A 22,382-nucleotide genomic window follows, 5' to 3' on the forward strand; every position below is an offset into this window, starting at 1 on the left:
ATCACAGACAGATTGACCACATACACATTGAAAACTAGCGAATTTAGATAAATTGCGAATAAATAAAATCGCATTCAGATTTTCAGAAAACAGACAGATTTAGAAGAGATTTGTGATTGTCATTGCTTATCCAGTGAGACCACTAAAAACCAGGTGCTGACAAGAAGATCAAGCACAAATAAATAAGTAAATAAAAATAACAGGACAACTAGAACACGTCCTGCTGGTCATAAATACTGTTTTTGATTTTGTCAGAAGTGTGTATCAGAAGACCTTCTGAGTATTTTGAGTAGGTTGTAGGAGACAATAATTAAACTCACAAAAAACCTGTAACACAAATATTTTTTTTTTTGTTTCCTGTGTAACTATTTATAATTTTTTTTTGTCAACTGGGCAAAAATATCCCATTATCCTCCAAAGCCACAGATCTTACTCTTGCCGCACATTCTGTACCATTATCAACATTAGCCAGTTAAAAGGTCCTTCTTCTGATTTCATCTCTCTTACTGTGACAGTTGTTGAATCAATCTTTCATACTCTCTCAAAAAGCCTTGTTTTTACTGGCAGTTCTTCTGGGGTCCTTGGACAAATAGCTGAATACTGATCTTACTGCCATAATTCTATGTAATTTGGAGAATTTGATTATAATCTGATTGGTGTTTTTCACTGAAGACTGATAAATATTAATGAACTGGAATTCCATCTGCTGCCCACAACTGAGCCTAACGTATCACTATAGTGGAATAACTTAAATAACTCATTCATTCCTCTAAAAATGCAATTCTATCACCTCTTATGCCTTTTTGGACAGGTTAGATCGATATTACTTTGTGTCGGAAAACACACACACAAAGACTGTTATACCTGCCAGAAAGTGATCACAGGGTAGTTAGTGCTCTCTCCAAACTGCTCTGCTCAGGACTCTCTGGGCCTAAAGGGGAGCAGGCACCTTTCGCGTGTCCCTCCTCTAGGTAACCGCTTGTTTTGGGCAAAGTCATTTGTAATGCACACCAAAGAGCAGTTCGGGCCTTTCTGGTGCTGCTGCACATGTCCTTCACAGCAGAAGCCAGCAGAATTATCTCTGTGAGATTTGAAATACAAAAGAAATAGTGTGATAAGAAAGTTAAGGAAGAATGTGTAGAAGGTATAATCTACTCTGGGTAAAAAACATCAAAGAATTACTGAACGTAATACTTTATAATATAATAGGTTGGGATTATTTTATTTCCATTAGCTTTCATTATTTCACCTTGTAATACACATTATATTGCCACAAGATACACCTAGACTAACTAAGCAACAGGTAGAGTAGGACATATTTCCCTGTCATCTTCCACTTTCTTTGGATTGTATCTTCACACTAATTTACACAAGATGTGTACTTCCTGCTTTTGTTATAGTGCATGATCACTAACCCCTGTCCTCTCTAAAGAAGGCCGCCTGCTGCCTCTGTCTGCTGCTAGCATTGATGAACTCGTCCTTGCGGCGTGCCTGAGTGATGTAGATGACCTCAAGATGCCTGTCCAATGCTGATCCAATATTAGCATGAAGCGGAAAACTCCGCAACTGTTCCATCTTGCCTAGCAAACCTGCCACCTACAAACACAAAGCAATTTTGAATTATAATATGAAAAATTCATCTCATCTGTAACTATAGTCTGAATCAATGTCAATTTATTTCTAGAATATAAGATCACAAAGTATCGAAATATGCAAAAGCAGGGTTAAAAAAGAAAACATTTTCATACCATGTACTCCCAAATATGATAGTATATGTGATATATATCAATTATACAGTGTATGTCATATAAAGACACATTTATAAAGTAAAAAATAAAAATATGATAAATATGTATAAAAATGTTTACTTTCTGAAGACAACATAAAACTATGGATGCCAACAGATTAAAATCATTGTGATTATTCTTTCATGATTTCATAATATTTAGTCAAATGTCAAATACATTTTATTTTTAATGATTATTATTTTATTTATTTATTTTTCAGACATTTTTACACTATTTTTCCTCTGAATTTTTGGCAGACTTGCTTAGCACCCTCTTGTGGCCCCCTGTTAGAAAACCCTCTGCTAGAGTTTTATAAAAAAAAATATAATAATAATAAATAAATAAATAAAAAAATCACTGGACAGAAAGCTGACCCTGGCTTGTTCCCGCAGCTGGTCTACAATGAGCCTGTCCACTCTGGATGGGTTTGGAGGCATTCTGTGTAAAACGCTACTGGACACCAAAGACACATGCTTTCCTGGGTAAGTCTTTGTAAGAACAGCTTCTGCCTGTCAGAAAAAATACAACATTACATAATGAATTAAAAATAGGTCGGTCTGCACACTACATGGAAATTTAACAAGCAGTAGTAATGTAATCCATAAATTATTTTCCTAAAAAAAGGCACTGTTCTGGCTATAATACCTGAAAATTCATATATGATGTTCTCAAGAACATCACACTTACATTCTTTCTCTCTCTTTCCAGCATCCTCCACTGCTCGTAACATTCCTCCAGGTAAAAGTGTAGCTGACTGTTGGGGCTTCCGAGTGCCTTGCCAAACTTGGGCAAACTCATGGCAGATAGAAACCCTGGAAATGACCCATCTCCTGACGCTTGGCTTAGCCCAATATATTCTTGTAGGTAGGGGCTAAAGGGTGAAATATCTCCATCAGGCTGACCTTCATTCCTGTCGACGAGGGGCATAGAGCAGTAGGGCAGTGGGGGTTGCGACTGCATTGGGTGGCGTGCACGTTTTCTGAGATCACCCATCTGATACTGGAAAGGGAAAAGTTGTGATGGAGTGGCTTTGGCTGAGTTTGAGCTAACTCCGTTGTATCTCATTTGTCCTCCATACATACTGCCCAGCCCCTGGTATGGACTTTGCAGGAGTCCTGTTTTTTTGTCTGCCTCTGTCAGGAAACCAGGAAGTTTGGGTTTCATGCTTAATCGCTGACTAAAATGCCCATCGACCATAAGGCCTGCCGACGACCTGTTGTTCTCTAGCTGGAAGTCAAAATCCGTAACGTCCACATTTCCTACTCCCTTCCTTAAACTTTCAAGACTAACCTGGCCTATTGCACCATGCTGATTTACTGCATTCCCTTGACTCAAATCAGCCGGGACTCTCGCTGCAGTCCGGAACAACTGCTGAGAAGGAAGTAATGGAAAAGCTCCTGATGTGGATGCGAGCTTTGCAAACCTATGTGATCCATTGTTGCTGTTGGTCTTTGCTGAAATGTTAGCTTGGATTTGATAATGGTTTGACTGGACAGGCTGGAACTGCTTTACACCGGTTTGAGCTGTGCTGCTTCCTATCGGAATGGCTTCTTTGTTTGGGTGCAAGGTTGAAGGTGCGACAGTAGATGAATAAGGTTTAGGTGGCGCAAACCCTGAAAATTCATTTGTAGAATAATGATTTTGTAAAAGAGTCTTTATATCCTCCGCTTTAGATCCTATTTGCTCCAAATGGTTGCGGGTCACCTCTCTCTTAAAATTTGGTGTTTGAGTAATAAGCTCTGACATCCTTTGAAAAGGATAACTCTTCTGCTCTGCCATGATTTCCTCGGGATTTCTCTGAGTTAAAAGCCCATTCTGAGTGGATTCTCTGCAGTAGTTCATATCCTGCTCTGCCAAGAGAAAGGCCAGTTTACTGACATCCTGCACAGAGAAAGATTGGGTGTTTCTCAGTTTATCTTTGCTTACAGTTGAAAATTCATGAGATGAACTGAAATAGGACTCATCCATTTTTTGTGGAGGGCAACAGAAGTTGTTGACTGTGTTTATATAATCAGACAGACAGTTAGTGGTGCTGCGGTATTCTTCATCCTTCTCGGGTGTAATATACTCAGGTTTACCTGCCCTGGTCTGGTAGAGGTTAGAGCGTAACGCTGGGGGTGTGTTCAGGCCTGGGGGGCGAGGGAGATCTTGAGGACAGTATGCATCAGCCTTTCCATTACAGGAGGTGAAATTGCAGGGAGGTGAACAAGAATCAAAACCATTGAAATTCTGAAGTTCTGCCCACTGATGAGATTCTCTGATTGCTGTCTGAGGACAGACATTGGTGATGGGTTTAGGACAAATCTGGTTTGATGGGAATCCAGAAATGGGCGGCATCTGCACCTCATTATTTAGGTACTGCATGCTATCCTCTCTTGGTAAGTTTGGAGACCAGACACCTTTCAGATTAGATGGTAACTTTCTAAACAGCAAACAATATATATAAAAATTTTGTTATACATCAAGTTCATGCATTTCATGCAACAAGCTTAAAGAAAGCTGGTGAATGTTTGGATTAAATGATGAAATTACTAAAACTGTCATAACACGTTAACACAAAACAATTTTTTAAATGTTTAACATATGCTCATTTTTTAAGCTACAAGAGCATTTATATGGTTTGACTAGGGCTGCAACAACTATTCGATAATAATCGATAATGAAAATCATTGACAATGATTCTCATTATCGATTAGTTGGCTCCGCCCACCGTGCACAGAAGACTTCCGCCAGTTGCGTCAAATTACAGGCATTTCTATGGACCGAAATTCATCTAAAAATAGTGGAGGAAACAGAGTGAGCTGCTGTGGGAAAGGTACGAGATCAAAGCTGATCAAAACATTAGAATCCTTTATTTTAAGCTTCAAGCTAATGCATTAGCGTAATGGCTTGCCGTGTCAGGCGCTTTGACAAATGCATGTGCATGCTCGGCGCAAAACATTCATTCTACGGCTATATCCTATCTGTATATGTTACAGATTTACATGAGCATTTCCATTTTGCGTCAGACAGACGGAATGCGGCAGAGAGGGAGACAATTAATATTCAGCGCAAAAATCTTAATTTTGCTGAAATATCTGTTGTTTAAAGTTAAATTTAGATTTTAAAAGTCGACATGTCATTCAAGTATTCTATGATAGTAGTAACTGTAAAGGGAGAACTAATTGAAAATAAATGTAAGACGTTTCTTATAGCCTATTTACAGGATAAAGAAATGACAGTAAGAGGTGATTGTGTCCAGAGTGAACGTGTGTGTTCCTGCAGAACATTTATCTTGCCTGTTGGTTAACACTGAGTTTGTGTTTTTCTTTATTATCTTTATTACCATCTTCATTTTTAATAGAGATTTAAACTATATTCACTATATACAGTGCTAAAATTAATAGACATCTGATACCCAATGTATGGTTTGTGCCACAGGTCAGGGCAGCATAAACTATCAGTATTGGTGATTACTAAAATTATTTTTCATGTTTCTGTAATGATTAAACCATCAGTATGTGTAAGCTCTTTAGTTACTCCAGTATTTCTAAAGCTACAATATATTTATTGTTGTTATCCATACATTTTTGATTTTACTGTTTTACAAGAAAGGCAGGAAAAACTAAAACACTTCTTAGGCCACATACACACTCCAGCTAAATTCGGTTGTCAGTTCACCTTTTAGTGCTTAATTGCATTCTGTACACACACAGTTCAGTAAAATACTGGAGTGACAACTGCATTCTACAACCGTATTAACTCCCGAAAAATACAGGTAGTGACAACCGCATTTACAGAAATTCTATGCAGTGTGTACGGAACCGAACTCAACAACTAGTTGTTAATGACGTTTTTTAACCTTCATCGGAGATGTCTCTCTTCTATATGTGCGGTGAATCACAGGGAAAGCACAAGCCTTTTCTCATTTTAGTTGCCAGATCTTGCTAGAAAACAGTAAACAAGAATAAGCCCATAATAAACCAAAATAAATCCATGCTTTATGCTGAAAATAGGACCAAAATATCACGATTCATGTCTGCTCACTTTAATAACTTCATAAACCCGTTCGTTTTATGAGACGAGCTTAAACAACAAGCCCAAAAACATTTATAATGAGTGACCATGGCAACACAAAGAGCGTGCTCTGTGTGAAACAGGCTGTACACGCATAAACAAAACATGACGTCTCCGTTGAATGTGTTAGTGTGTTTAGTTAAATTGCTGAAAATAACAAGTGTTTTGTCACTTTAATATTACTTTGGTCACAATAACGGATACCAAACACTAGAGACTATGGTTTCCAAGCTGTCAATCATCGCATTTTCGAGAGTGAGTCGTGTTCCGTACACACGTTACGATAATTTAGGGGATTCACTCCCGCATTTAAATGCGGTTGTCACTCCTGAAACTTACAGTGTGTACGTGGCCATAGTTGTTGTTTTTTTCAGATGCCCAATTACAGTCAATAACAACAGAGACTGTTAAGTTTTTTTGGGATTTATGTGTAAATATTATTTATAAACTATTTCAATTATTAAACTAGTTGTTTCAGTTTGTTATTTTCCTAATAAATGGTAATACCATTTTTAGTTTTTTAAAGATTCCTAAAATATTTGTGTTCTCTCTTTATTATTAGGGATGCACCGATCCGCCCTTTTCGCTTCCGATACCGATACCTGGGATTCAGTATCGGCCGATACCGATCCGATCCGATCTTCAAGTTATAAGAAAAGTGCTAATAAACTGTATGCCTCACTTAGGGCTGTGACGGTCGGCATGACAACCGCGCCACCACAGTCGTGGAGTGTCACCGGCGGTATTGTGGCGTGTATATAATATATAATCTCAAAGGTCGCGTTAACCGAAAATTTTCCGTCATTGATGGATTTTTTTATCAGTGACGGAAAAAATCTGCAGCCTGTCCGTCATTTTGACAGATTACTGAGGCTGATGCAACTTGTAATTCCCACCCCTGTCCAGTAGGTGGCGAGTGCGCTCCAGTGTGGCAGCAGAGCGCGAGTTCAGTCTCCAGAATAAAATGAAAACGATGCGTTTGATTACACGCACCCAGTTTGTCCATTTTATTATATATTATAATACTTATGCTTACATAATTAAGTTTCTAATCCATTTCGTTTGTTTTAAATAGTTTGTCTTATTTTTCTTTATTTTCTGCTTACTATAAGTTTATGTTCAACGATCGTTTCTGGCTTTTCTGAGGTATACGTGACATTGTTTACAACACTGATTGAACTGACGTGATAAAGATTTCGGTAAGCTACTGCAACTTTCAACATATTTTTTGATTTTCATGTTTATTTCCTTCTGTAAAGTAGTAAAGAGGAAGAGATGATCGCGTTCACTCACGATCCTCAAAAAGTGTTCAAGATGAAAACTAAAAAGTGACACAGACTTTAACTTTTTTTTCATAATACTTTCTTTTCATGATATAAATAAATGCATAGCCTAGGCCTATTTGTTTATCCTATAAGTTTGTGAATAAATATGAAAATGTGGACGAAATCAGAAGCTATTAAATGTCTAACATTAAAATATAAAAATTAAAATGATGCAGCAACATATGATAGATAGGACAGAACAAAAAATGCTATTAACAATATTTCATTGCGCAAAAGTGTTATAATATGAACAGCTCCCATACAGAGCGGCACAAAGCGCTTATGCGCATCCCGTGTGCAGAATGATGCGCTTGAAGCATCATGGAGTCACAGCGCTCCGCAGTGAAAATTTCAAAGCACAAAGTGAAGATATATTGATGATGCGTATTGTATTACCGGTGTCTTAATTAAGTATAATAATAGAAACATTGAATCATCTTGGAGAGAGTTTCATTGTGTTGACTGTCGTAACCGAACGCGACACGCAGTCTAATGCTGAATGGAGAATGACTGACAGACGCAGCAGAGGGAGGCATTTACGTGAACTTTAATTTAACAACTTAAATATTTACCTGTACCTCAAATTAAACTGTGGAATGTCTTCAGAACACTTGGAATATAGTGCACAGAAACTTTATGGTGCTTTTTAATGTTTTTGTGCCTTTTGTGGAGCTTAACAATAACACAGAATAGTACACGCACAGTATCGGATTTGGATCGGTCCCGTCTGGCCGATACCCGATCCGGCAAAAATCTCAGTATCAGAGCCGATACCAATCTGAATATCGGATCGGTGCATCCCTATTTATTATGATAGGTAGTGTAATAAATTACTGTATGTTTTCATAGCATTCAGTTGGCCCATTTGTTTGAAGTGCATTGGGCAGGATGTGCAATAGTGTTGTTTTTTTTGTCAATAAAATCAAAATAAATCAAATTAGTATGTAATCGGTTAACCGGGAAAAAAATAATCGGCCAACTAATCGATTATCAAAATAATAGTCAGTTGCAGCCCTAGATTTAACACCCAAAAGTCACTACATATTTCTGTTTTATCAGTCTGTGATGGAGAAAACCCCCTCATTACAGTTTTTACATCCTTTATTAGTGAATTTATATTGTTATATTGTATACGCAGTTCCCTCAATATGTTAATTGCATGTCTTAAAAAATTATATTAAACACTAAAGTCTAAAGTTTACTAAAGTCATTTGAATCAGAAATGAGCTATTTTTCACATAATTAGCTTTACATTTTAATTTCTGATACATAAATCAAGATGGACTTACTTCTCTGAGACGTATGAGGAGTATGGGTCCAGTGAATCTGGTTCTTCCAAGATGTCTGACACTAATCCATAAAGATCAGCCTCACTCCCACAATTACTGGCATCTATTAGATTTCTATGCAAGATAAACATTAATATTTAACAACAAACCCTTTCACTGTTAATATAGAACTTCCAGTTGCTTCCAAACACAGTTTTATTAAAGCGTTAGTTCACCTAAAAATGAAAATAATGTCATTAATTACTCACCCTCATGTCGTTCCACACCCGCAAGACCTTCATTCATCTTCAGAACACAAATTAATATTTTTGATTAAATCTGATGGCTCAGTGAGGCCTGCATTCACAGCAATGAAACTTCTTATTAGGTACATAAAGGTACTAAAACATATTTAAAACAGTTCATGTGAGTTCAGTGGTTGTACCGTAATATTATAAAGTGAAGAAAATATTTTTTGTGCGTCAAAATTTTTGACTATATTTAGTGATGGCCGATTTCAAAACACTGCTTCAGAGCATTATGAATCTTTTGAGTTGAATCAGTGATTCGGATCTCCTATCAAACCGCCAAACTGCTGAAATCAAGTGACTTTGGCGCTCCGAAGCACTAATTCGATTCGTAAAGCTCAGAAGCATCATGAAGCAGTGTTTTGAAATCGGCCATCACTGATTGTTAAAAAGTTGTTTTGTTTTGTTTTTTGGCACACAAAAAAAATTCTCATCACTTTATAACATTAAGGTTGAACCACTGTACTCACATTAAAATATGTTTTTAGTACCTTTATGGATCTTGAGAGAGGAAGTACCATTGCTATCTATGCAGGCCTCACTGAGCCATCGGATTTCATCAACAATATCTTAATTTGTATTCAGAAGATGAACAAAGGTCTTACGGGTGTAGAACGACATGAGGGTGAGTAATTAATGACATTATTTTTATTTTTGGGTGAACTAATCCTTTAATATGTTTAAAAATTAAAAAAAACCTGCTATTGGGCATGACTTGAGGCCAATCCACTGATTTACAGTCTTCCTGAGTTGGCCAAACTGTATAAGGTAGTGGTGCGCAGTCTTGCATCGCTCTGTCCGAGAACGAATTGAAGAATCCGCTATCACTGAAATTATTCTGCAATTGAAGAACACAGCATTTGCTGATGAAAGGCACATAGGGAGGCAGTAAATTGGATAAAAAATTATATATTTAAAAATATTTTCAAAAACGAAAAAAGTGGGTGGGTAAAAATACCCATCAATATTTGGAAAGACATTGAAAATCATATGGTCTTTTAAGGCAGAGACTGACATCTGACATCTTTATCTAAATAACAGCTAAGTTCCAGTTACTAGACATTGAGACATACAAGCAAATTGCATACTTTCCCTTGATGAATAGGTGAAAGGTAAAATGGCAAATCGATATTCTAAAATCATAACAGTATTCTTTTAAAAATGTATTTATGATGTAATGACATTTTGAACGACATTATGAAGGTTTTCTCACCTGAGGCCTATAGGTGGAAAAGTAGGAGTCTGGTCCTGAACTATGAAATCGATCAAAGGCCGGTCTTGCTCCATTTGTATCCACATTAATTTTGCTTTTCACTGCATTATTAACCTTAAACACATTAGAAAATTATATTAATATGACTGATGTGCTCATGTAAAGGGAAGAATAATTTCATAAAGCATAAGGGTAAAAAATATACTATATAAAAATGGACAATAATGACACGACAAACACACAAATGTCCATGATGTATAATTATCTAAGTGACTTTTTGTACATTAAATCGGCTCAAATGAGGCCTTGTGCGGATTTTCTTTCGACATATCCGTTCTCCTTGCAGTTAAACATGAGTGGATAGCATTGCCCTTTACTTTTCTTACTATGCTAATGAATATTTGAATTGGGTAATCTATGTGTACACTTCGTAATCTGTATTCGGTCGGTAACCAAGTTAACTTTACAAGCAGACAGAAAAAGTGAACTAGCCAGAAGTTTTCCCTCAGAACAACAAGCTCTCTTACCTCCATTGACAATGAACTCTGCTGGCAGGGGCCTCTCTCTATAAATTACTTATGATATAAATATTATAAATATAAATTGTTCACGATTGTTCTGATTAATCAAATGATTTATTGTGATAATAAATTAAAGACGTCAACCCCACGACGGGCCAATCTCTTTCACATAAATGTCTCGGAGAAGCTCGCGCAACCTCGCCCGTGTCTTCTTCACCACTGTACCCGCGAAGCGTTTGCGGTCTCGAGCGACAGTTCTATTGGCTAAACCGGCTTCAATTAGCCAATCAGAATCAATCAAATAGTCAGGTGCAGCGTTGCTGTCACGCATAGCAACGAAACTTATTGAACATAAGAAATGAGAGCATCATGATTTAACCAATAATTAATCCTTTTTCTCTCACCCTTTTTCTATTCTTATTTTTCTTTCTTAATTATAATTTTCTTCTATCCAGAACAGCTAGTACTACACCAAAACTATACATATGCCACATACATTTGTTTGTATATTCTTATATACAAACAAATGTATATTTGTATATTCACTATCATGTCACTATTATCGATATTACTAACCTTTTGATTTTATACTTATTTTAAAAATGTGAAATAGTTTACAGTTTTTCTCAGTCGCTTTGGTGCATTTCTCACATCACTGTTTACATTTGCACAACAGTTAATGCAGTTGTCAAAACAATTAGTACAAACTGCAAAACCTAGTTGATAACCTGCAAAAGCATGTCACTTGCTCAAAATGGATAGGTCATTCCTCAAAAGCAAGTATTTATGTCAATGAAAGTGTCAGTGTCATCAAGATGAAAAGTCCTGACACCTTTGTTTATGAACAAGATATTCAAATGGTTTTGTCATGTTTTCATTATGACAGTTTACTCTGTCAATGTTTTCCAATGCAAAAAAGTCAGATCTTGGTGACACTACCTGAAAATGCTCAAGACAGCACTATATAGGCCTACTATTTGCACAGCCATTTGAAAAATACAGTAAAGTTACACATTACTGTATTTAGTGAGGTAACTGAGTACAAGACACTGAATATGTATGTTTCACATTTTACTGCATATGCTCTTTTCAATTCTAATTTGTTCACAGCATTGTGCAAAAGAAAAAATGCACCCTTATTTCAACAAACATAAACTCCCTTTGGGTAGAGCTGTGCACAACTGTAAACAATATTGCAGTACATATTGGAACTGAACATACAACATACATAGTACTGTAATCATTCATGCACATCCAGATGTTCCTCTCTGTCTGGCCACATAATTTCATCTACATCACAGCGACCTTCCATTTCTGTGTCACAGTATTGTAGAAATGGTACACACTATATCCTGCTTGCTTGGTTCATATATGCTTGTAAAATGGGGGTTTATGGGATTCTGCTCTGACAGTGATTGTAGAGAAGTGGCTTATCATTGGTTGCAACTAATGCTTCACACACCCCTTCTCATCAGTGAAAGTTGAGATTCACCTAAATTGAAATTGTTCAATTTAGGAGACATTTTCAGGGGAAAAAAAAGATTTAAAAAAAAAAAAAAAAAATGTGTAAAATTTGCTTGACAGATTTTGACAACTAGTTCAACATGACTCAAGCAATGAAATGAGGACTATTAGTTTTATATGGAATGACTATTGAGCATTCACAAGTATAGTTAATTTTGACTGACGTGACATAATCAAATTATAATGTTATAAAACAGCAGAGAGTTGTATGAAAGAAATTGATGCATGTCCAAAAGCATTTGCAATTTGTTCGAAGGAATGAGAAACTACTACTATAATGTGCACAAATGACTAAATGTTGTGGAGGTTGAACTAACTGTTGTGCAAATGTAAATAGTGATGTGAGAAATGCACCAAAGCGACTGAGAAAAACTGTAATAAAAAAAAAAATAACGGCAAAAAGAAGAAATAAAGCGATGAAAGTTACTGAGAACACAAGCCACAAGATGTCGCCACTACCCATCAGTCACACGATAGATAGATAGATAGATAGATAGACAGACAGACAGACAGACATAGATAGATAGATAGATAGATAGATAGATAGACAGACAGACAGATATACAGATAGAGAGATGATAGATAGATAGATAGATAGATAGATAGATAGATAGATAGATAGATAGACAGACAGACAGAGAGATAGACAGACAGACAGACAGATATACAGACAGATATACAGACAGAAAGATGATATAGATAGATAGATATATAGATAGACAGACAGACAGATATACAGATAGATAGATAGACAGACAGATATACAGATATATAGATAGACAGATATACAGATAGATAGACAGACAGATATACAGACAGAAAGATGATATATAGACAGACAGACAGACAGACAGACAGATATACAGATAGATAGACAGATATACAGATAGATAGACAGACAGATATACAGACAGAAAGATGATATAGATAGACAGACAGACAGATATACAGATAGATAGATAGATAGATAGATAGATAGATAGATAGATAGATAGATAGATAGATAGATAGATAGATAGATAGATAGATAGATAGATAGATAGATAGATAGATAGATAGATAGATAGATAGATAGATAGATGTTTTGAAAAATATGATTTTCAAGTTCACGTTCTCTCATTAATCTTATACTAACTTCTTACCCTAATAAAACTAACATTAAAAAAACTATAAATGTTGTAGGTTTTCAGATGACTGTAATGGCATATGGTGATGATATCGGTCTTCAGCGATTCAATTGGTCTGAAGACCTTGTGATGGGGGTTTAGGGTAAAAATCTGTTTCAAGACCCCCGAAATCCCTCCTCCTTCTCAAACTCCCTTCAAAGTCAGCAACAGGCAGCCCAGGGGGAGCTTGAAACAGTCTGACGGACAAAGGGGGAAAAGTCATGTAGTCGCTTCTGCGCGCAACAGATATTCCTAGCAAAGTATGCGATTTACACCAGTTGCTGTGAGTTTATCGAGACTTTTTGTTTTCGATTAGCAAATAATATGTCACCAAAAGCATAGTTTGTGGACTCCCGTTGTATTCAGTGAAAGTTAGGCGGAACTTTCCGGGACAATGCAGGCGAGTGGAAGTTTGTGTCTGTTTTTGGCACTGATGTTGCCGTGCTGTTTCGTGGCGTCTGGACAGTATCACGGAGATAATGGAATAGCCGTCCCGGACCACGGCTTCTGTCAGCCCATAACCATCCCCCTGTGCACGGACATCGCTTATAACCAAACCATAATGCCAAACTTGGTCGGACACTACAACCAAGAGGACGCCGGGCTGGAGGTCCATCAGTTTTACCCGCTGGTCAAGGTACAGTGCTCGCCCGAACTTAAATTCTTCCTGTGCTCCATGTACGCGCCAGTGTGCACAGTTTTGGAGAAAGCCATCCCGCCATGCCGCTCCATTTGCGAGAGGGCAAAGCACGGCTGCGAGGCCCTCATGAACAAGTTTGGCTTTCAGTGGCCAGAGCGGCTGAGATGCGAACATTTCCCGGTGCTGGGAGACGGACACATATGCGTGGGCCAGAACGACTCCACGGCTACGGTGGCGCCCGTTCACATGCCCGTTCCAGGAACGCCGGGCGTTCAGCTGTACTCTTCCCCGGACAAGCCGTTCCGCTGCCCATCAGTGCTCAAAGTGCCGTCCTACCTCAGTTATAAGTTCCTGGGCGAGCTGGATTGTGGTGCTCCGTGCGAGTCCTCCAGAACGCATGGGGCCTATATGTTCTTCACGGACCAGGAGATTGAATTTGCGCGGATTTGGATCCTTATCTGGTCTTCTCTTTGCTGTGCATCCACATTATTTACCGTAACCACTTATTTAGTGGACATGCAACGTTTTAAGTACCCTGAGCGTCCTATTATCTTTCTGTCTGGCTGCTATACCATGGTGTCCATTGCGTACATCGCTGGGTACTTTCTTGGGGATAAAGTTGTGTGCAATGAGAGCTTTTTTGCAGACAGCTATAAAACCATCGTTCAAGGTACGAAAAAGGAAGGGTGTACGATTCTGTTCATGATGCTCTATTTTTTCAGCATGGCTTCTTCGATCTGGTGGGTCATCCTGTCTCTCACCTGGTTCCTGGCAGCGGGTATGAAATGGGGCCATGAGGCTATTGAAGCCAATTCGCAGTACTTTCACCTGGCTGCCTGGGCCGTTCCGGCCGTAAAGACTATTAGCATCCTGGCCATGGGGCAGATCGATGGAGACGTGTTAAGTGGCGTCTGCTTTGTGGGCCTGAATAATCTGGATCCCTTGAGGGGCTTCGTGTTGGCCCCCCTCTTCATCTACCTCTTCATCGGCACCTCTTTCCTGCTCGCGGGCTTCGTGTCGCTGTTCCGCATCCGCACCATCATGAAGCACGACGGCACCAAGACCGAGAAGCTGGAGCGCTTGATGGTCCGCATAGGCGTGTTTTCGGTTCTCTACACCGTCCCAGCCACCATCGTCATTGCCTGCTTTTTTTACGAGCAGGCCTTCAGGCAGCACTGGGAGAAGAGCTGGATCAGTACGAACTGTAAGAGCCTGGCCATCCCCTGCCCCATGCAGTCCTTTCCTCACATGACCCCCGACTTCACCGTCTTCATGATCAAGTACCTCATGACTCTCATTGTAGGGATCACTTCGGGATTCTGGATCTGGTCGGGAAAGACGCTGCACTCTTGGAGGAAGTTCTACACGCGTTTGACCAGTGGCGGGCAAGGGGAGACCACCGTATGAAACGGGAGATTGTGGTCCACGTTTTCTTGCAATAACTGATTTGAGTTTTTGAATACAAAAAAATAATAAAGTGCCTTTGTCAGTATTTTGAAAGCAATTATACTTGTCTATTTTCAGATTGTCAGAGACTTTTAAGTGGAAAGAGAAATGGGATGTGAACCACTTGGCTTCCCCAAACAAACACAGCCAATTTGATACCAAGTGCAGAAAAGTTTTCCTCCCCCATTCTGTTGCCCCCCTGTTTTTTCTCATAAGCTGCTGGCCATAAAAACTCAACTTGGAAAGTGAGATACCAGCTGGGAATTCAACAAACGACAGAGCAAGGAGAGCCGAGGGGGGAGGAGAGCTTGTCATCTAATACGGCCGGCAGTTGGGTTAAATGTAATTAAAACATTGTACATAATATTTGTAAAAATCTGTATTTGAACATTATTATATATTGTATTTATGCAAAATTATGCTTTTTTTGTGTGTTTTTCAAAGTTTGATACTCTTCTGTATTTAGAATTAGCAGCCACTAGTCTCTCTCTCATATCTTCTATATACTCATATGTTTGTCTTTCTGTTTTGAATTAAATTTGCTGTACATAATACTCCTCCTTTTCTCTCTGTAAACCTTATTTAGTCCAAAAGTGAAAGATTCTCATGATGAGTGCTGTAGATTTAAAGGAATTTTCTGTCATCATTTACTCACCCTCATGTTGTTCCAAACCTGTATGACTTTTTTCTTCTATGGAACACAACACAAGATAGTTTGAAAATGTGTGTTATTTTGTCCATACAATGTAAGGCGATGTGGTCTAATGTTTTGCAATGCCTTTCATTGTATGGACAAAAACAGTTTTTCAAAACTAAAAAAAAAGAAAGAAAGACAGGTTGTGAATGACCTGAGAGTGAGTAAATGATGACAAAATGTTAATTTTTGCATAAACTATCCCTTTAAGCATATAGTTTTGGCATAGAAGTTATTGCTTTAATTAACTGATATTAAAATATGTGAATATCTTGATATTCATATTCTTCTTCATATATCTACCAGATCTTAAGAGTCTTTGTCCACGAACACTATCTTAAAACCAGAGTTTGGAATGGTTGTAGGTGAGAGAGAGATCAGAGAGAGAGAGTGCTGTATTTTTTTGATTGTGGTGTGAAGCAGGCAGCCGTTGAGGAGCAAATGGTTCTCGCATGGTCCTGAGAGCTGAGGCATGTGGGGAAAAATGGAAAGCACATGATGAAATGATTGTGTGTGTGTGTGTGTGTGTGTGTCACAAACCAGCCTGCTTTACCAAAATGGTGGAGTGTAGTATAGTCTGTGATCAATATAAAGTTTTTCTACGGTGTAGGTTTTTATTCCACTAACTTTCTGTCTCCATTTAAGGCTGATTGATTTTCATGTCTCCTTTGCTTTAGCCTGTGAGTGTATGTTTGTGAGCTCAGGTTTCTAATCTAATGCATGCCCCTGGGCAGCCAATTTCATGCTCAGCACTTCATACAATGTTTGCCTTCTCCCTTTACGCCAAATCTTACTCATTTAACATGCACCACTTTCTATGTGTGTACTTCATACCTCGTTTTTCTTTTTCACCAATTTGTACCCCTTAGAATTTATACATAAAATAAATGCCCATGAGAATTAACATTTATGTTATCGTTTATGTGAATGTATAAGGGACAGTTTATTTAAATTTATGCTACCAATCTTAAAGGGCTTTCACACTGAATAGTTCTAGGAACTCGGTTCTAGGAACTAACCAGGATAGTTCCCCAGGAACTAATTTCTCCCCCAGGGCCATGTTCCTGGTTGCATTCACACCGGCAATAGGAACTTTGAAGCTGCCGACAGCGGCGTCTTTATGCACGGCATTTACAAATGCTAAAAACTGGTGAATGGAGGATGCCGTGATCTGAGCTGTGTTTATTGTTTGTCGTGGTTTTCGTGATAACGGAGATGGATGTAAATGCATAATCTACATGACTGAAAGAACAAAAAGTGAGGCTAAGAGACGAAATCTCCTATGACAACTTTGGTATTACATATCATCGACGCGGAGAAAAGAACAACCCTGCAAACAACAGGCAAATGCCATTATCGCTGTTTTCCATGTTCTTGAAGTAAATATGTTTACACAGCTTTTTAAAAATGCCGGGTGCTGGTGTTTGATATGCGTTTGACCAATCCACGTACACTTACGTCACTGATAGTTCCTGTAGAGCTGGTTTAGACCCTACTCTGAAGTAGGAGCTAATTTAGTTCCCCCAAAAGGAGTTCCTAGAACTAAAATCGTTCCTAGTTCCTGCGGTGGGAGCACGGCAAAATCCGGATACTTCAGCCAATAGTTCTAGGAACTGTGTTTCTCGGGTGCAAAAGCCCCTTTTTATTGATTTTTTTAATAAAGTTAGATTTTTGTTTTTGAAAGAAGTCTCTTATGCTCACTAAAGCTGCATTTATTTGATCAAAATACAGTAAAAAAAAAAAAAAAAGTTTTTTGACTATGTTTTAAAATGTAATTGATGGCAAAGCTAAATTTTCAGCATCATAACTCCAGTCTTCAGTGTCACATGATCCTTCTGAAATCATTCTCATATGATAATTTGCTGCTCAAGAAACATTTCTTAATATTATCAGTGTTGACAACATTGTTCTGCTTTATATGTTTTTGGAAACTGTGATACATTTTTATCATTTTAGCATATGTAAAACTATAAATGCCTTTACTGCCACTTTTGAACAATTTAATGCATCCTAGCTGAATAAAAGTAGTAACTTTCTTTCAAAATATAATATATACATATAAAATGCTGTTTAGCATAGAATGTCAAAGTTCTAATAGTATTTCATGTCAACTATGTATTCATGTTCTCAGCAGATGCTTGCTTACTAAAGCAACTAAATGTAAATTTCATCAGCTGAGAAGGCACATATAATGCTAAGCTTAATCCTCAAAATATCCAAAAGTATCCCAAAATAACTGCAAATACATTAATCTTGTAATCATCTATTTTCTGAATGAATAAATAGTCATTATGATACTGTACTGTACATACAGTCCATGCTCAGGGCATTTATAGTGCTGGTATTGTAGGTGATTTTTCTTTTTCTTTACATTTTTATATTTTAGTTTTTTTAATAACAAACATTCATCTGTATGTTCACAAAATCTTGTTGTCTGCTCCAAAATGTAGTTCTCAACTGGTTTTGCTTAAGGGCCCAGACTTTACAATATACATCAAATGACGACCAAGCCAAAGTTGTTTAATGTACAAAAGTAACAAAAGTTTCCTAAAAATCAAACATTGACATTTATTTATATAACCCCCTGGAATGCAGCAAACAATTCACCACACAAAACACATTGTAGTCGGCATAAACCATGTTTGGTCACAGCCCTCCAGCTGAGAACCGCTGCTTTACACATACACACTCCACTCTCCATTATATTTGTTTAAATACACACATAAGTACACAAATCCTGGTAGCAGAGGTGATAGAGAGTGCAGATACCTCAATGATATCGAACTAGAAAGCCCAGCGGCTACTGTGGAAAATGTTGTGTGTAGGTATGTGTGTTTGTAAGTGTTAACAGTAAAATGATATGTCCTCTAACTCAGAATAATCTCTCCTAACATTTAGTCAAGTGCAAATGCTTATACGGTGCACACACGTGCAACACTGGAATCCCCTGAAAGATAGAGACCAGTAATTCAACTCCCCTGGAGATGATGTCATTACACACAAGGGCAAAGAAGAAAACTGATCCACCCTAAAATCTCAACAAGTACAGAAATTGCCCCATCATTTTTAAATCCATATTGTTTTCTTATTTTCCAGTGAAAATATTGAATCAAAAAACAACAAATAATTCTTTAAAAGAAAGTTGACTTTTCGTATTGAGGGATTTTATCTTACATGAAGTTTATTTTTCTTAGCACATTACACTGTAAATGTGGTAACCTGCAATTGTTACCTTGTGCAGCCATTTTAGCTTTAACCCATTAAAAAATTGTTGGTATAAATTAACTAGGATTAATAAATGCTTTAGTAGTATTTTTCATTGTTAGTTCATGTTAACTAACATTGTTAACTAACGTTAAGAAATGAAAACTTATTAATGTTGATTCAGTGATGCAAATAATAATTTTTTTTTATTTGAATTAAACACTTTTATGTAGATGTTACCATTTTAGGTTACCCTTTTTCAGTGCAGCACATTGTTTTGGTACTCTTCACATTTCTCGTTGAAATTAATACTATATTTTAAGAGATTTTATGGTATTATTACATATTATAAATTATATTTATGCAGTAGTTCCAATCCATTTATTCACTTTTTTGAGCATAGACATGAAAATGAAATTTTCAACTTAAACTGTCATAAATCTTGAATCTTGAATATGTTCCAAAACATGTTTTACTTTAAAACTGTGAGAAAATCAAAGCCGGGAATCTAAACAATTTGTGTTTCAAATTTAAGGCTGATATCTAAAAAAAAAAAAAAAAAAAAAAAAAAAAAAAAAAAGAGCTCTCAGAGCTTTCAGTAAAAGTTTTATTTATGTGAGTTAAATTTTGTTACCAAATTATACCATTCTGATGAAGTAAAAATTCTAAAAAAACAAAACGTAAAACTTTTTGGCCATAAATGACCTAGGAGCAACAGATGGCTAAGCAGTAACTTCACAAAATCATTTTAGATTTTTACTTATCAATCAATCAATCAATTAAAATGGTCAGTGAATAAAGAAAAATAAACCAATAAAGAAGAGTAAATATAAAAGGATATATTTTCTGAAAACAATGTTAATGTTTTTGCTCCTAAATTAAAAATGAGTACTTTTATTTGTTTATTTAAAGATCTGTCTCTTTTGTAAAACTCTCTATGAGTAAGAACATTCAATAAGGCTGAAAACTCACCTCAATAACACTTTTAGCCAACCAAATTTTATTGCTGACTTCTCAGAGATCTCAGAGATAGTTGTTAAGACTGTTGACAGCTCAACAGTGCTTTCAGATCTGAGCAGAAGGTATTCATGTCTTTCTAAAGATACTCCTGCAGAGTCTGTCATCACTTTCATTCTTCTTGTGGCAGATACCTTGATCCCTCAGGGGAAACCAGAGAGATTTAGGTTAGATAGAGCAGATGTACCAGATTTGTTACCTGTGATATAAGGGTGTCTTATGACATACGACACAGGTAATGTAAATGCTAATATGATGGCCTGTATATAGAAAATAATGAATCTACATGTGTTTATTATTATATAGCTTGCAATACACTCCCAATTCCCTCTCTCTTGCTCAGATGAAAGTAGGGAATGCTGTGAGGCAGTGGCCAAGTATAGAGAATTGCACTCTATGAATTTGGCTGGCTCAGTGACAGCTTATATCCTGTGTGTGTGTGTGTGTGTGTGTGTGTGTGTGTGTGTGTGTGTGTGTGTGTGTGTGTGTGTGTGTGTGTGTGTGTGTGTGTGTGTGTGAGATGGTTGACTTGCCTAGGGGCTTGATTTTTGAGCATGGTTCAAGTTGATGACAATCCCTGTTTGCCTTTCCTACCAAAGAAGGAGGTTGAGGAAAGCATGAATGTAACAACGAAACAATGGAGTAATAAAAAGTTGGATATGGGTGCTGGAGTGGAGGGTAAAGTGCGCTTTCCATGATGGTTGTTGTGCGATTGGTTGGGGCGATAATGTGGAAAATTCAGCAATACTGTAATGAGCTCTTTTCCCGCCTTATATATTTTGTCCAGGATAAACAAGAAGCAAAATCATGAGAACAGACGACTGTTGAACAGACTTTTTGGCCTTTAACCTGCAGTCCAATAATGAGCTGCAGCCAACTTTACCAAACACTTTCTTCTATGCAAAACTGGCACACTAAATGCTAAAAACAAACTGCACTAATCAGTTTAAACATCACATATATACGTGCAATTCACATTGCATTAGGTATACATTTTATATTATATATTTATACATTTACATTATATAAATATTCTAAATCATTTTGTATGAAATCATCTGCTAAATAAATTAATGTAAATGTGTTTGTCTTTATAAGAGTTGAGGTACAGTTTACAATAAGGTCCCATTAGTTAATATTAATTCATGCATTAACCAACAATGAGCAGTGTTTTTTTTTTTTATCTTTGTTAATGTTAGTTAATAGAACTGTTCCTTTTGTCATTTCAACTCAGCCCATAACAATAACTGATACAACGTTTGTACATTTTAATAATGTAGCCTATTAAAGGTAGGGTATGCAATTTCGGAGAGGCTAGCATATGATCCCACCCTCCCTTCAGATCGTCTCCAAAGCCACGCCTCGTCCAAAACAAATGAACACACACAGTAGAGTCTGCAAAGTGTCACAAAACGAGAGTCGGCGTTAAATTACCTCATGTCTCAAAGCACATAACGTTACAACAATAGTGGACGTAAACACAGAGCTCTTAGTTGTACCACCTGACTGCTGCAGATTAATTTTGGCGTTGATAATGTTGACATAAACGCATAAATCCAAGTCTGAGGACTTGATCAGGAGTAGAACGTCACGGGTTGCCATCTCATAATTATGGTTATGGCATGGCGTGAACGCAGCATAAGCTTGTTCTTTTGGTTCAGGAGGAACTGTAAAAGGTGGCTACTGTTTGTTTTTGGTGCTTGGTGACTTTCTGTCTACGACTCTGCATAGCCTTACAGAACGCACTGATGATGTGTGATGTCAATGCGATGATGTGTGATGTGTCCGCGAGCAGAGTGCACGGAGGTATTGAAATACATATGCTCACAGGCAGGGAGGACATCATATCATTGCATTCGGACCATTTTTTGGTCCTGAGACTTCCACAGAAGATACTGTATATGTATATGTTTTAATATTTAGACCACTTCTATTGATTGCTATTAGGATGTAAAGAGAGCTTCAACCATATAAAAGAAGTAATTATAAAATATTAATAAATGCTTTAGAAGTATTTTTCATTGTCAGTTCATATTAACTAATGTAGTTAACTAATGTTAACAAATAAAACATTGTTTTACCAAAGTTTCCTTAGTATTTTACCATTTGGTTCAAAATAATACTTTAAATATATGCATATCTCAAAGCTTAGGAATATTTTAGCATATAAATGATATCAAAGCTAAAAAGACATAAATGAAAAGGCCCAAAAC

The 22,382-nt window shown here is 37.2% G+C and overlaps 2 protein-coding genes across 2 annotated transcripts; one reads left to right on the forward strand and one right to left on the reverse strand.

Moving 5' to 3' along the window:
• Nucleotides 1-390: 390 nt before the first annotated feature.
• moto (minamoto) lies at nucleotides 391-10,715 on the reverse strand. Its single transcript, XM_048204639.1, has 8 exons — nucleotides 10,485-10,715; nucleotides 9,958-10,071; nucleotides 9,443-9,582; nucleotides 8,458-8,571; nucleotides 2,475-4,209; nucleotides 2,162-2,296; nucleotides 1,416-1,596; nucleotides 391-1,081 (listed from the first exon to the last, which is right to left on the reverse strand). The coding sequence occupies exons 1-8, from the start codon at nucleotides 10,488-10,490 to the stop codon at nucleotides 879-881; spliced, it is 2,628 nt and encodes an 875-aa protein (XP_048060596.1). The 5' UTR covers nucleotides 10,491-10,715; the 3' UTR covers nucleotides 391-878.
• Nucleotides 10,716-13,339: 2,624 nt separating this feature from the next.
• fzd2 (frizzled class receptor 2) lies at nucleotides 13,340-16,852 on the forward strand. The gene has a single exon (XM_048204665.1). It carries the CDS (start codon nucleotides 13,563-13,565, stop codon nucleotides 15,213-15,215), a length of 1,653 nt encoding a protein of 550 aa, XP_048060622.1. The 5' UTR covers nucleotides 13,340-13,562; the 3' UTR covers nucleotides 15,216-16,852.
• Nucleotides 16,853-22,382: the final 5,530 nt, after the last annotated feature.

Source organism: Megalobrama amblycephala, linkage group LG1 (assembly GCF_018812025.1).
Source record: "Megalobrama amblycephala isolate DHTTF-2021 linkage group LG1, ASM1881202v1, whole genome shotgun sequence".
NCBI classification, from domain to species: Eukaryota; Metazoa; Chordata; class Actinopteri; order Cypriniformes; family Xenocyprididae; genus Megalobrama; species Megalobrama amblycephala.

Coding starts and splice junctions, on each gene's coding strand:
- moto (XM_048204639.1), bottom strand. Junction 1,597..2,161: donor AGCTGCGGGAACAAGCCAGG/GTCAGCTTTCTG, acceptor TTGTGTTTGTAG/GTGGCAGGTTTGCTAGGCAA. Junction 1,082..1,415: donor CTTCTTTAGAGAGGACAGGG/GTTAGTGATCAT, acceptor CAAATCTCACAG/AGATAATTCTGCTGGCTTCT.
- fzd2 (XM_048204665.1), top strand. CDS start 13,563: ATGCAGGCGAGTGGAAGTTTGTGTCTGTTTTTGGCACTGATGTTGCCG.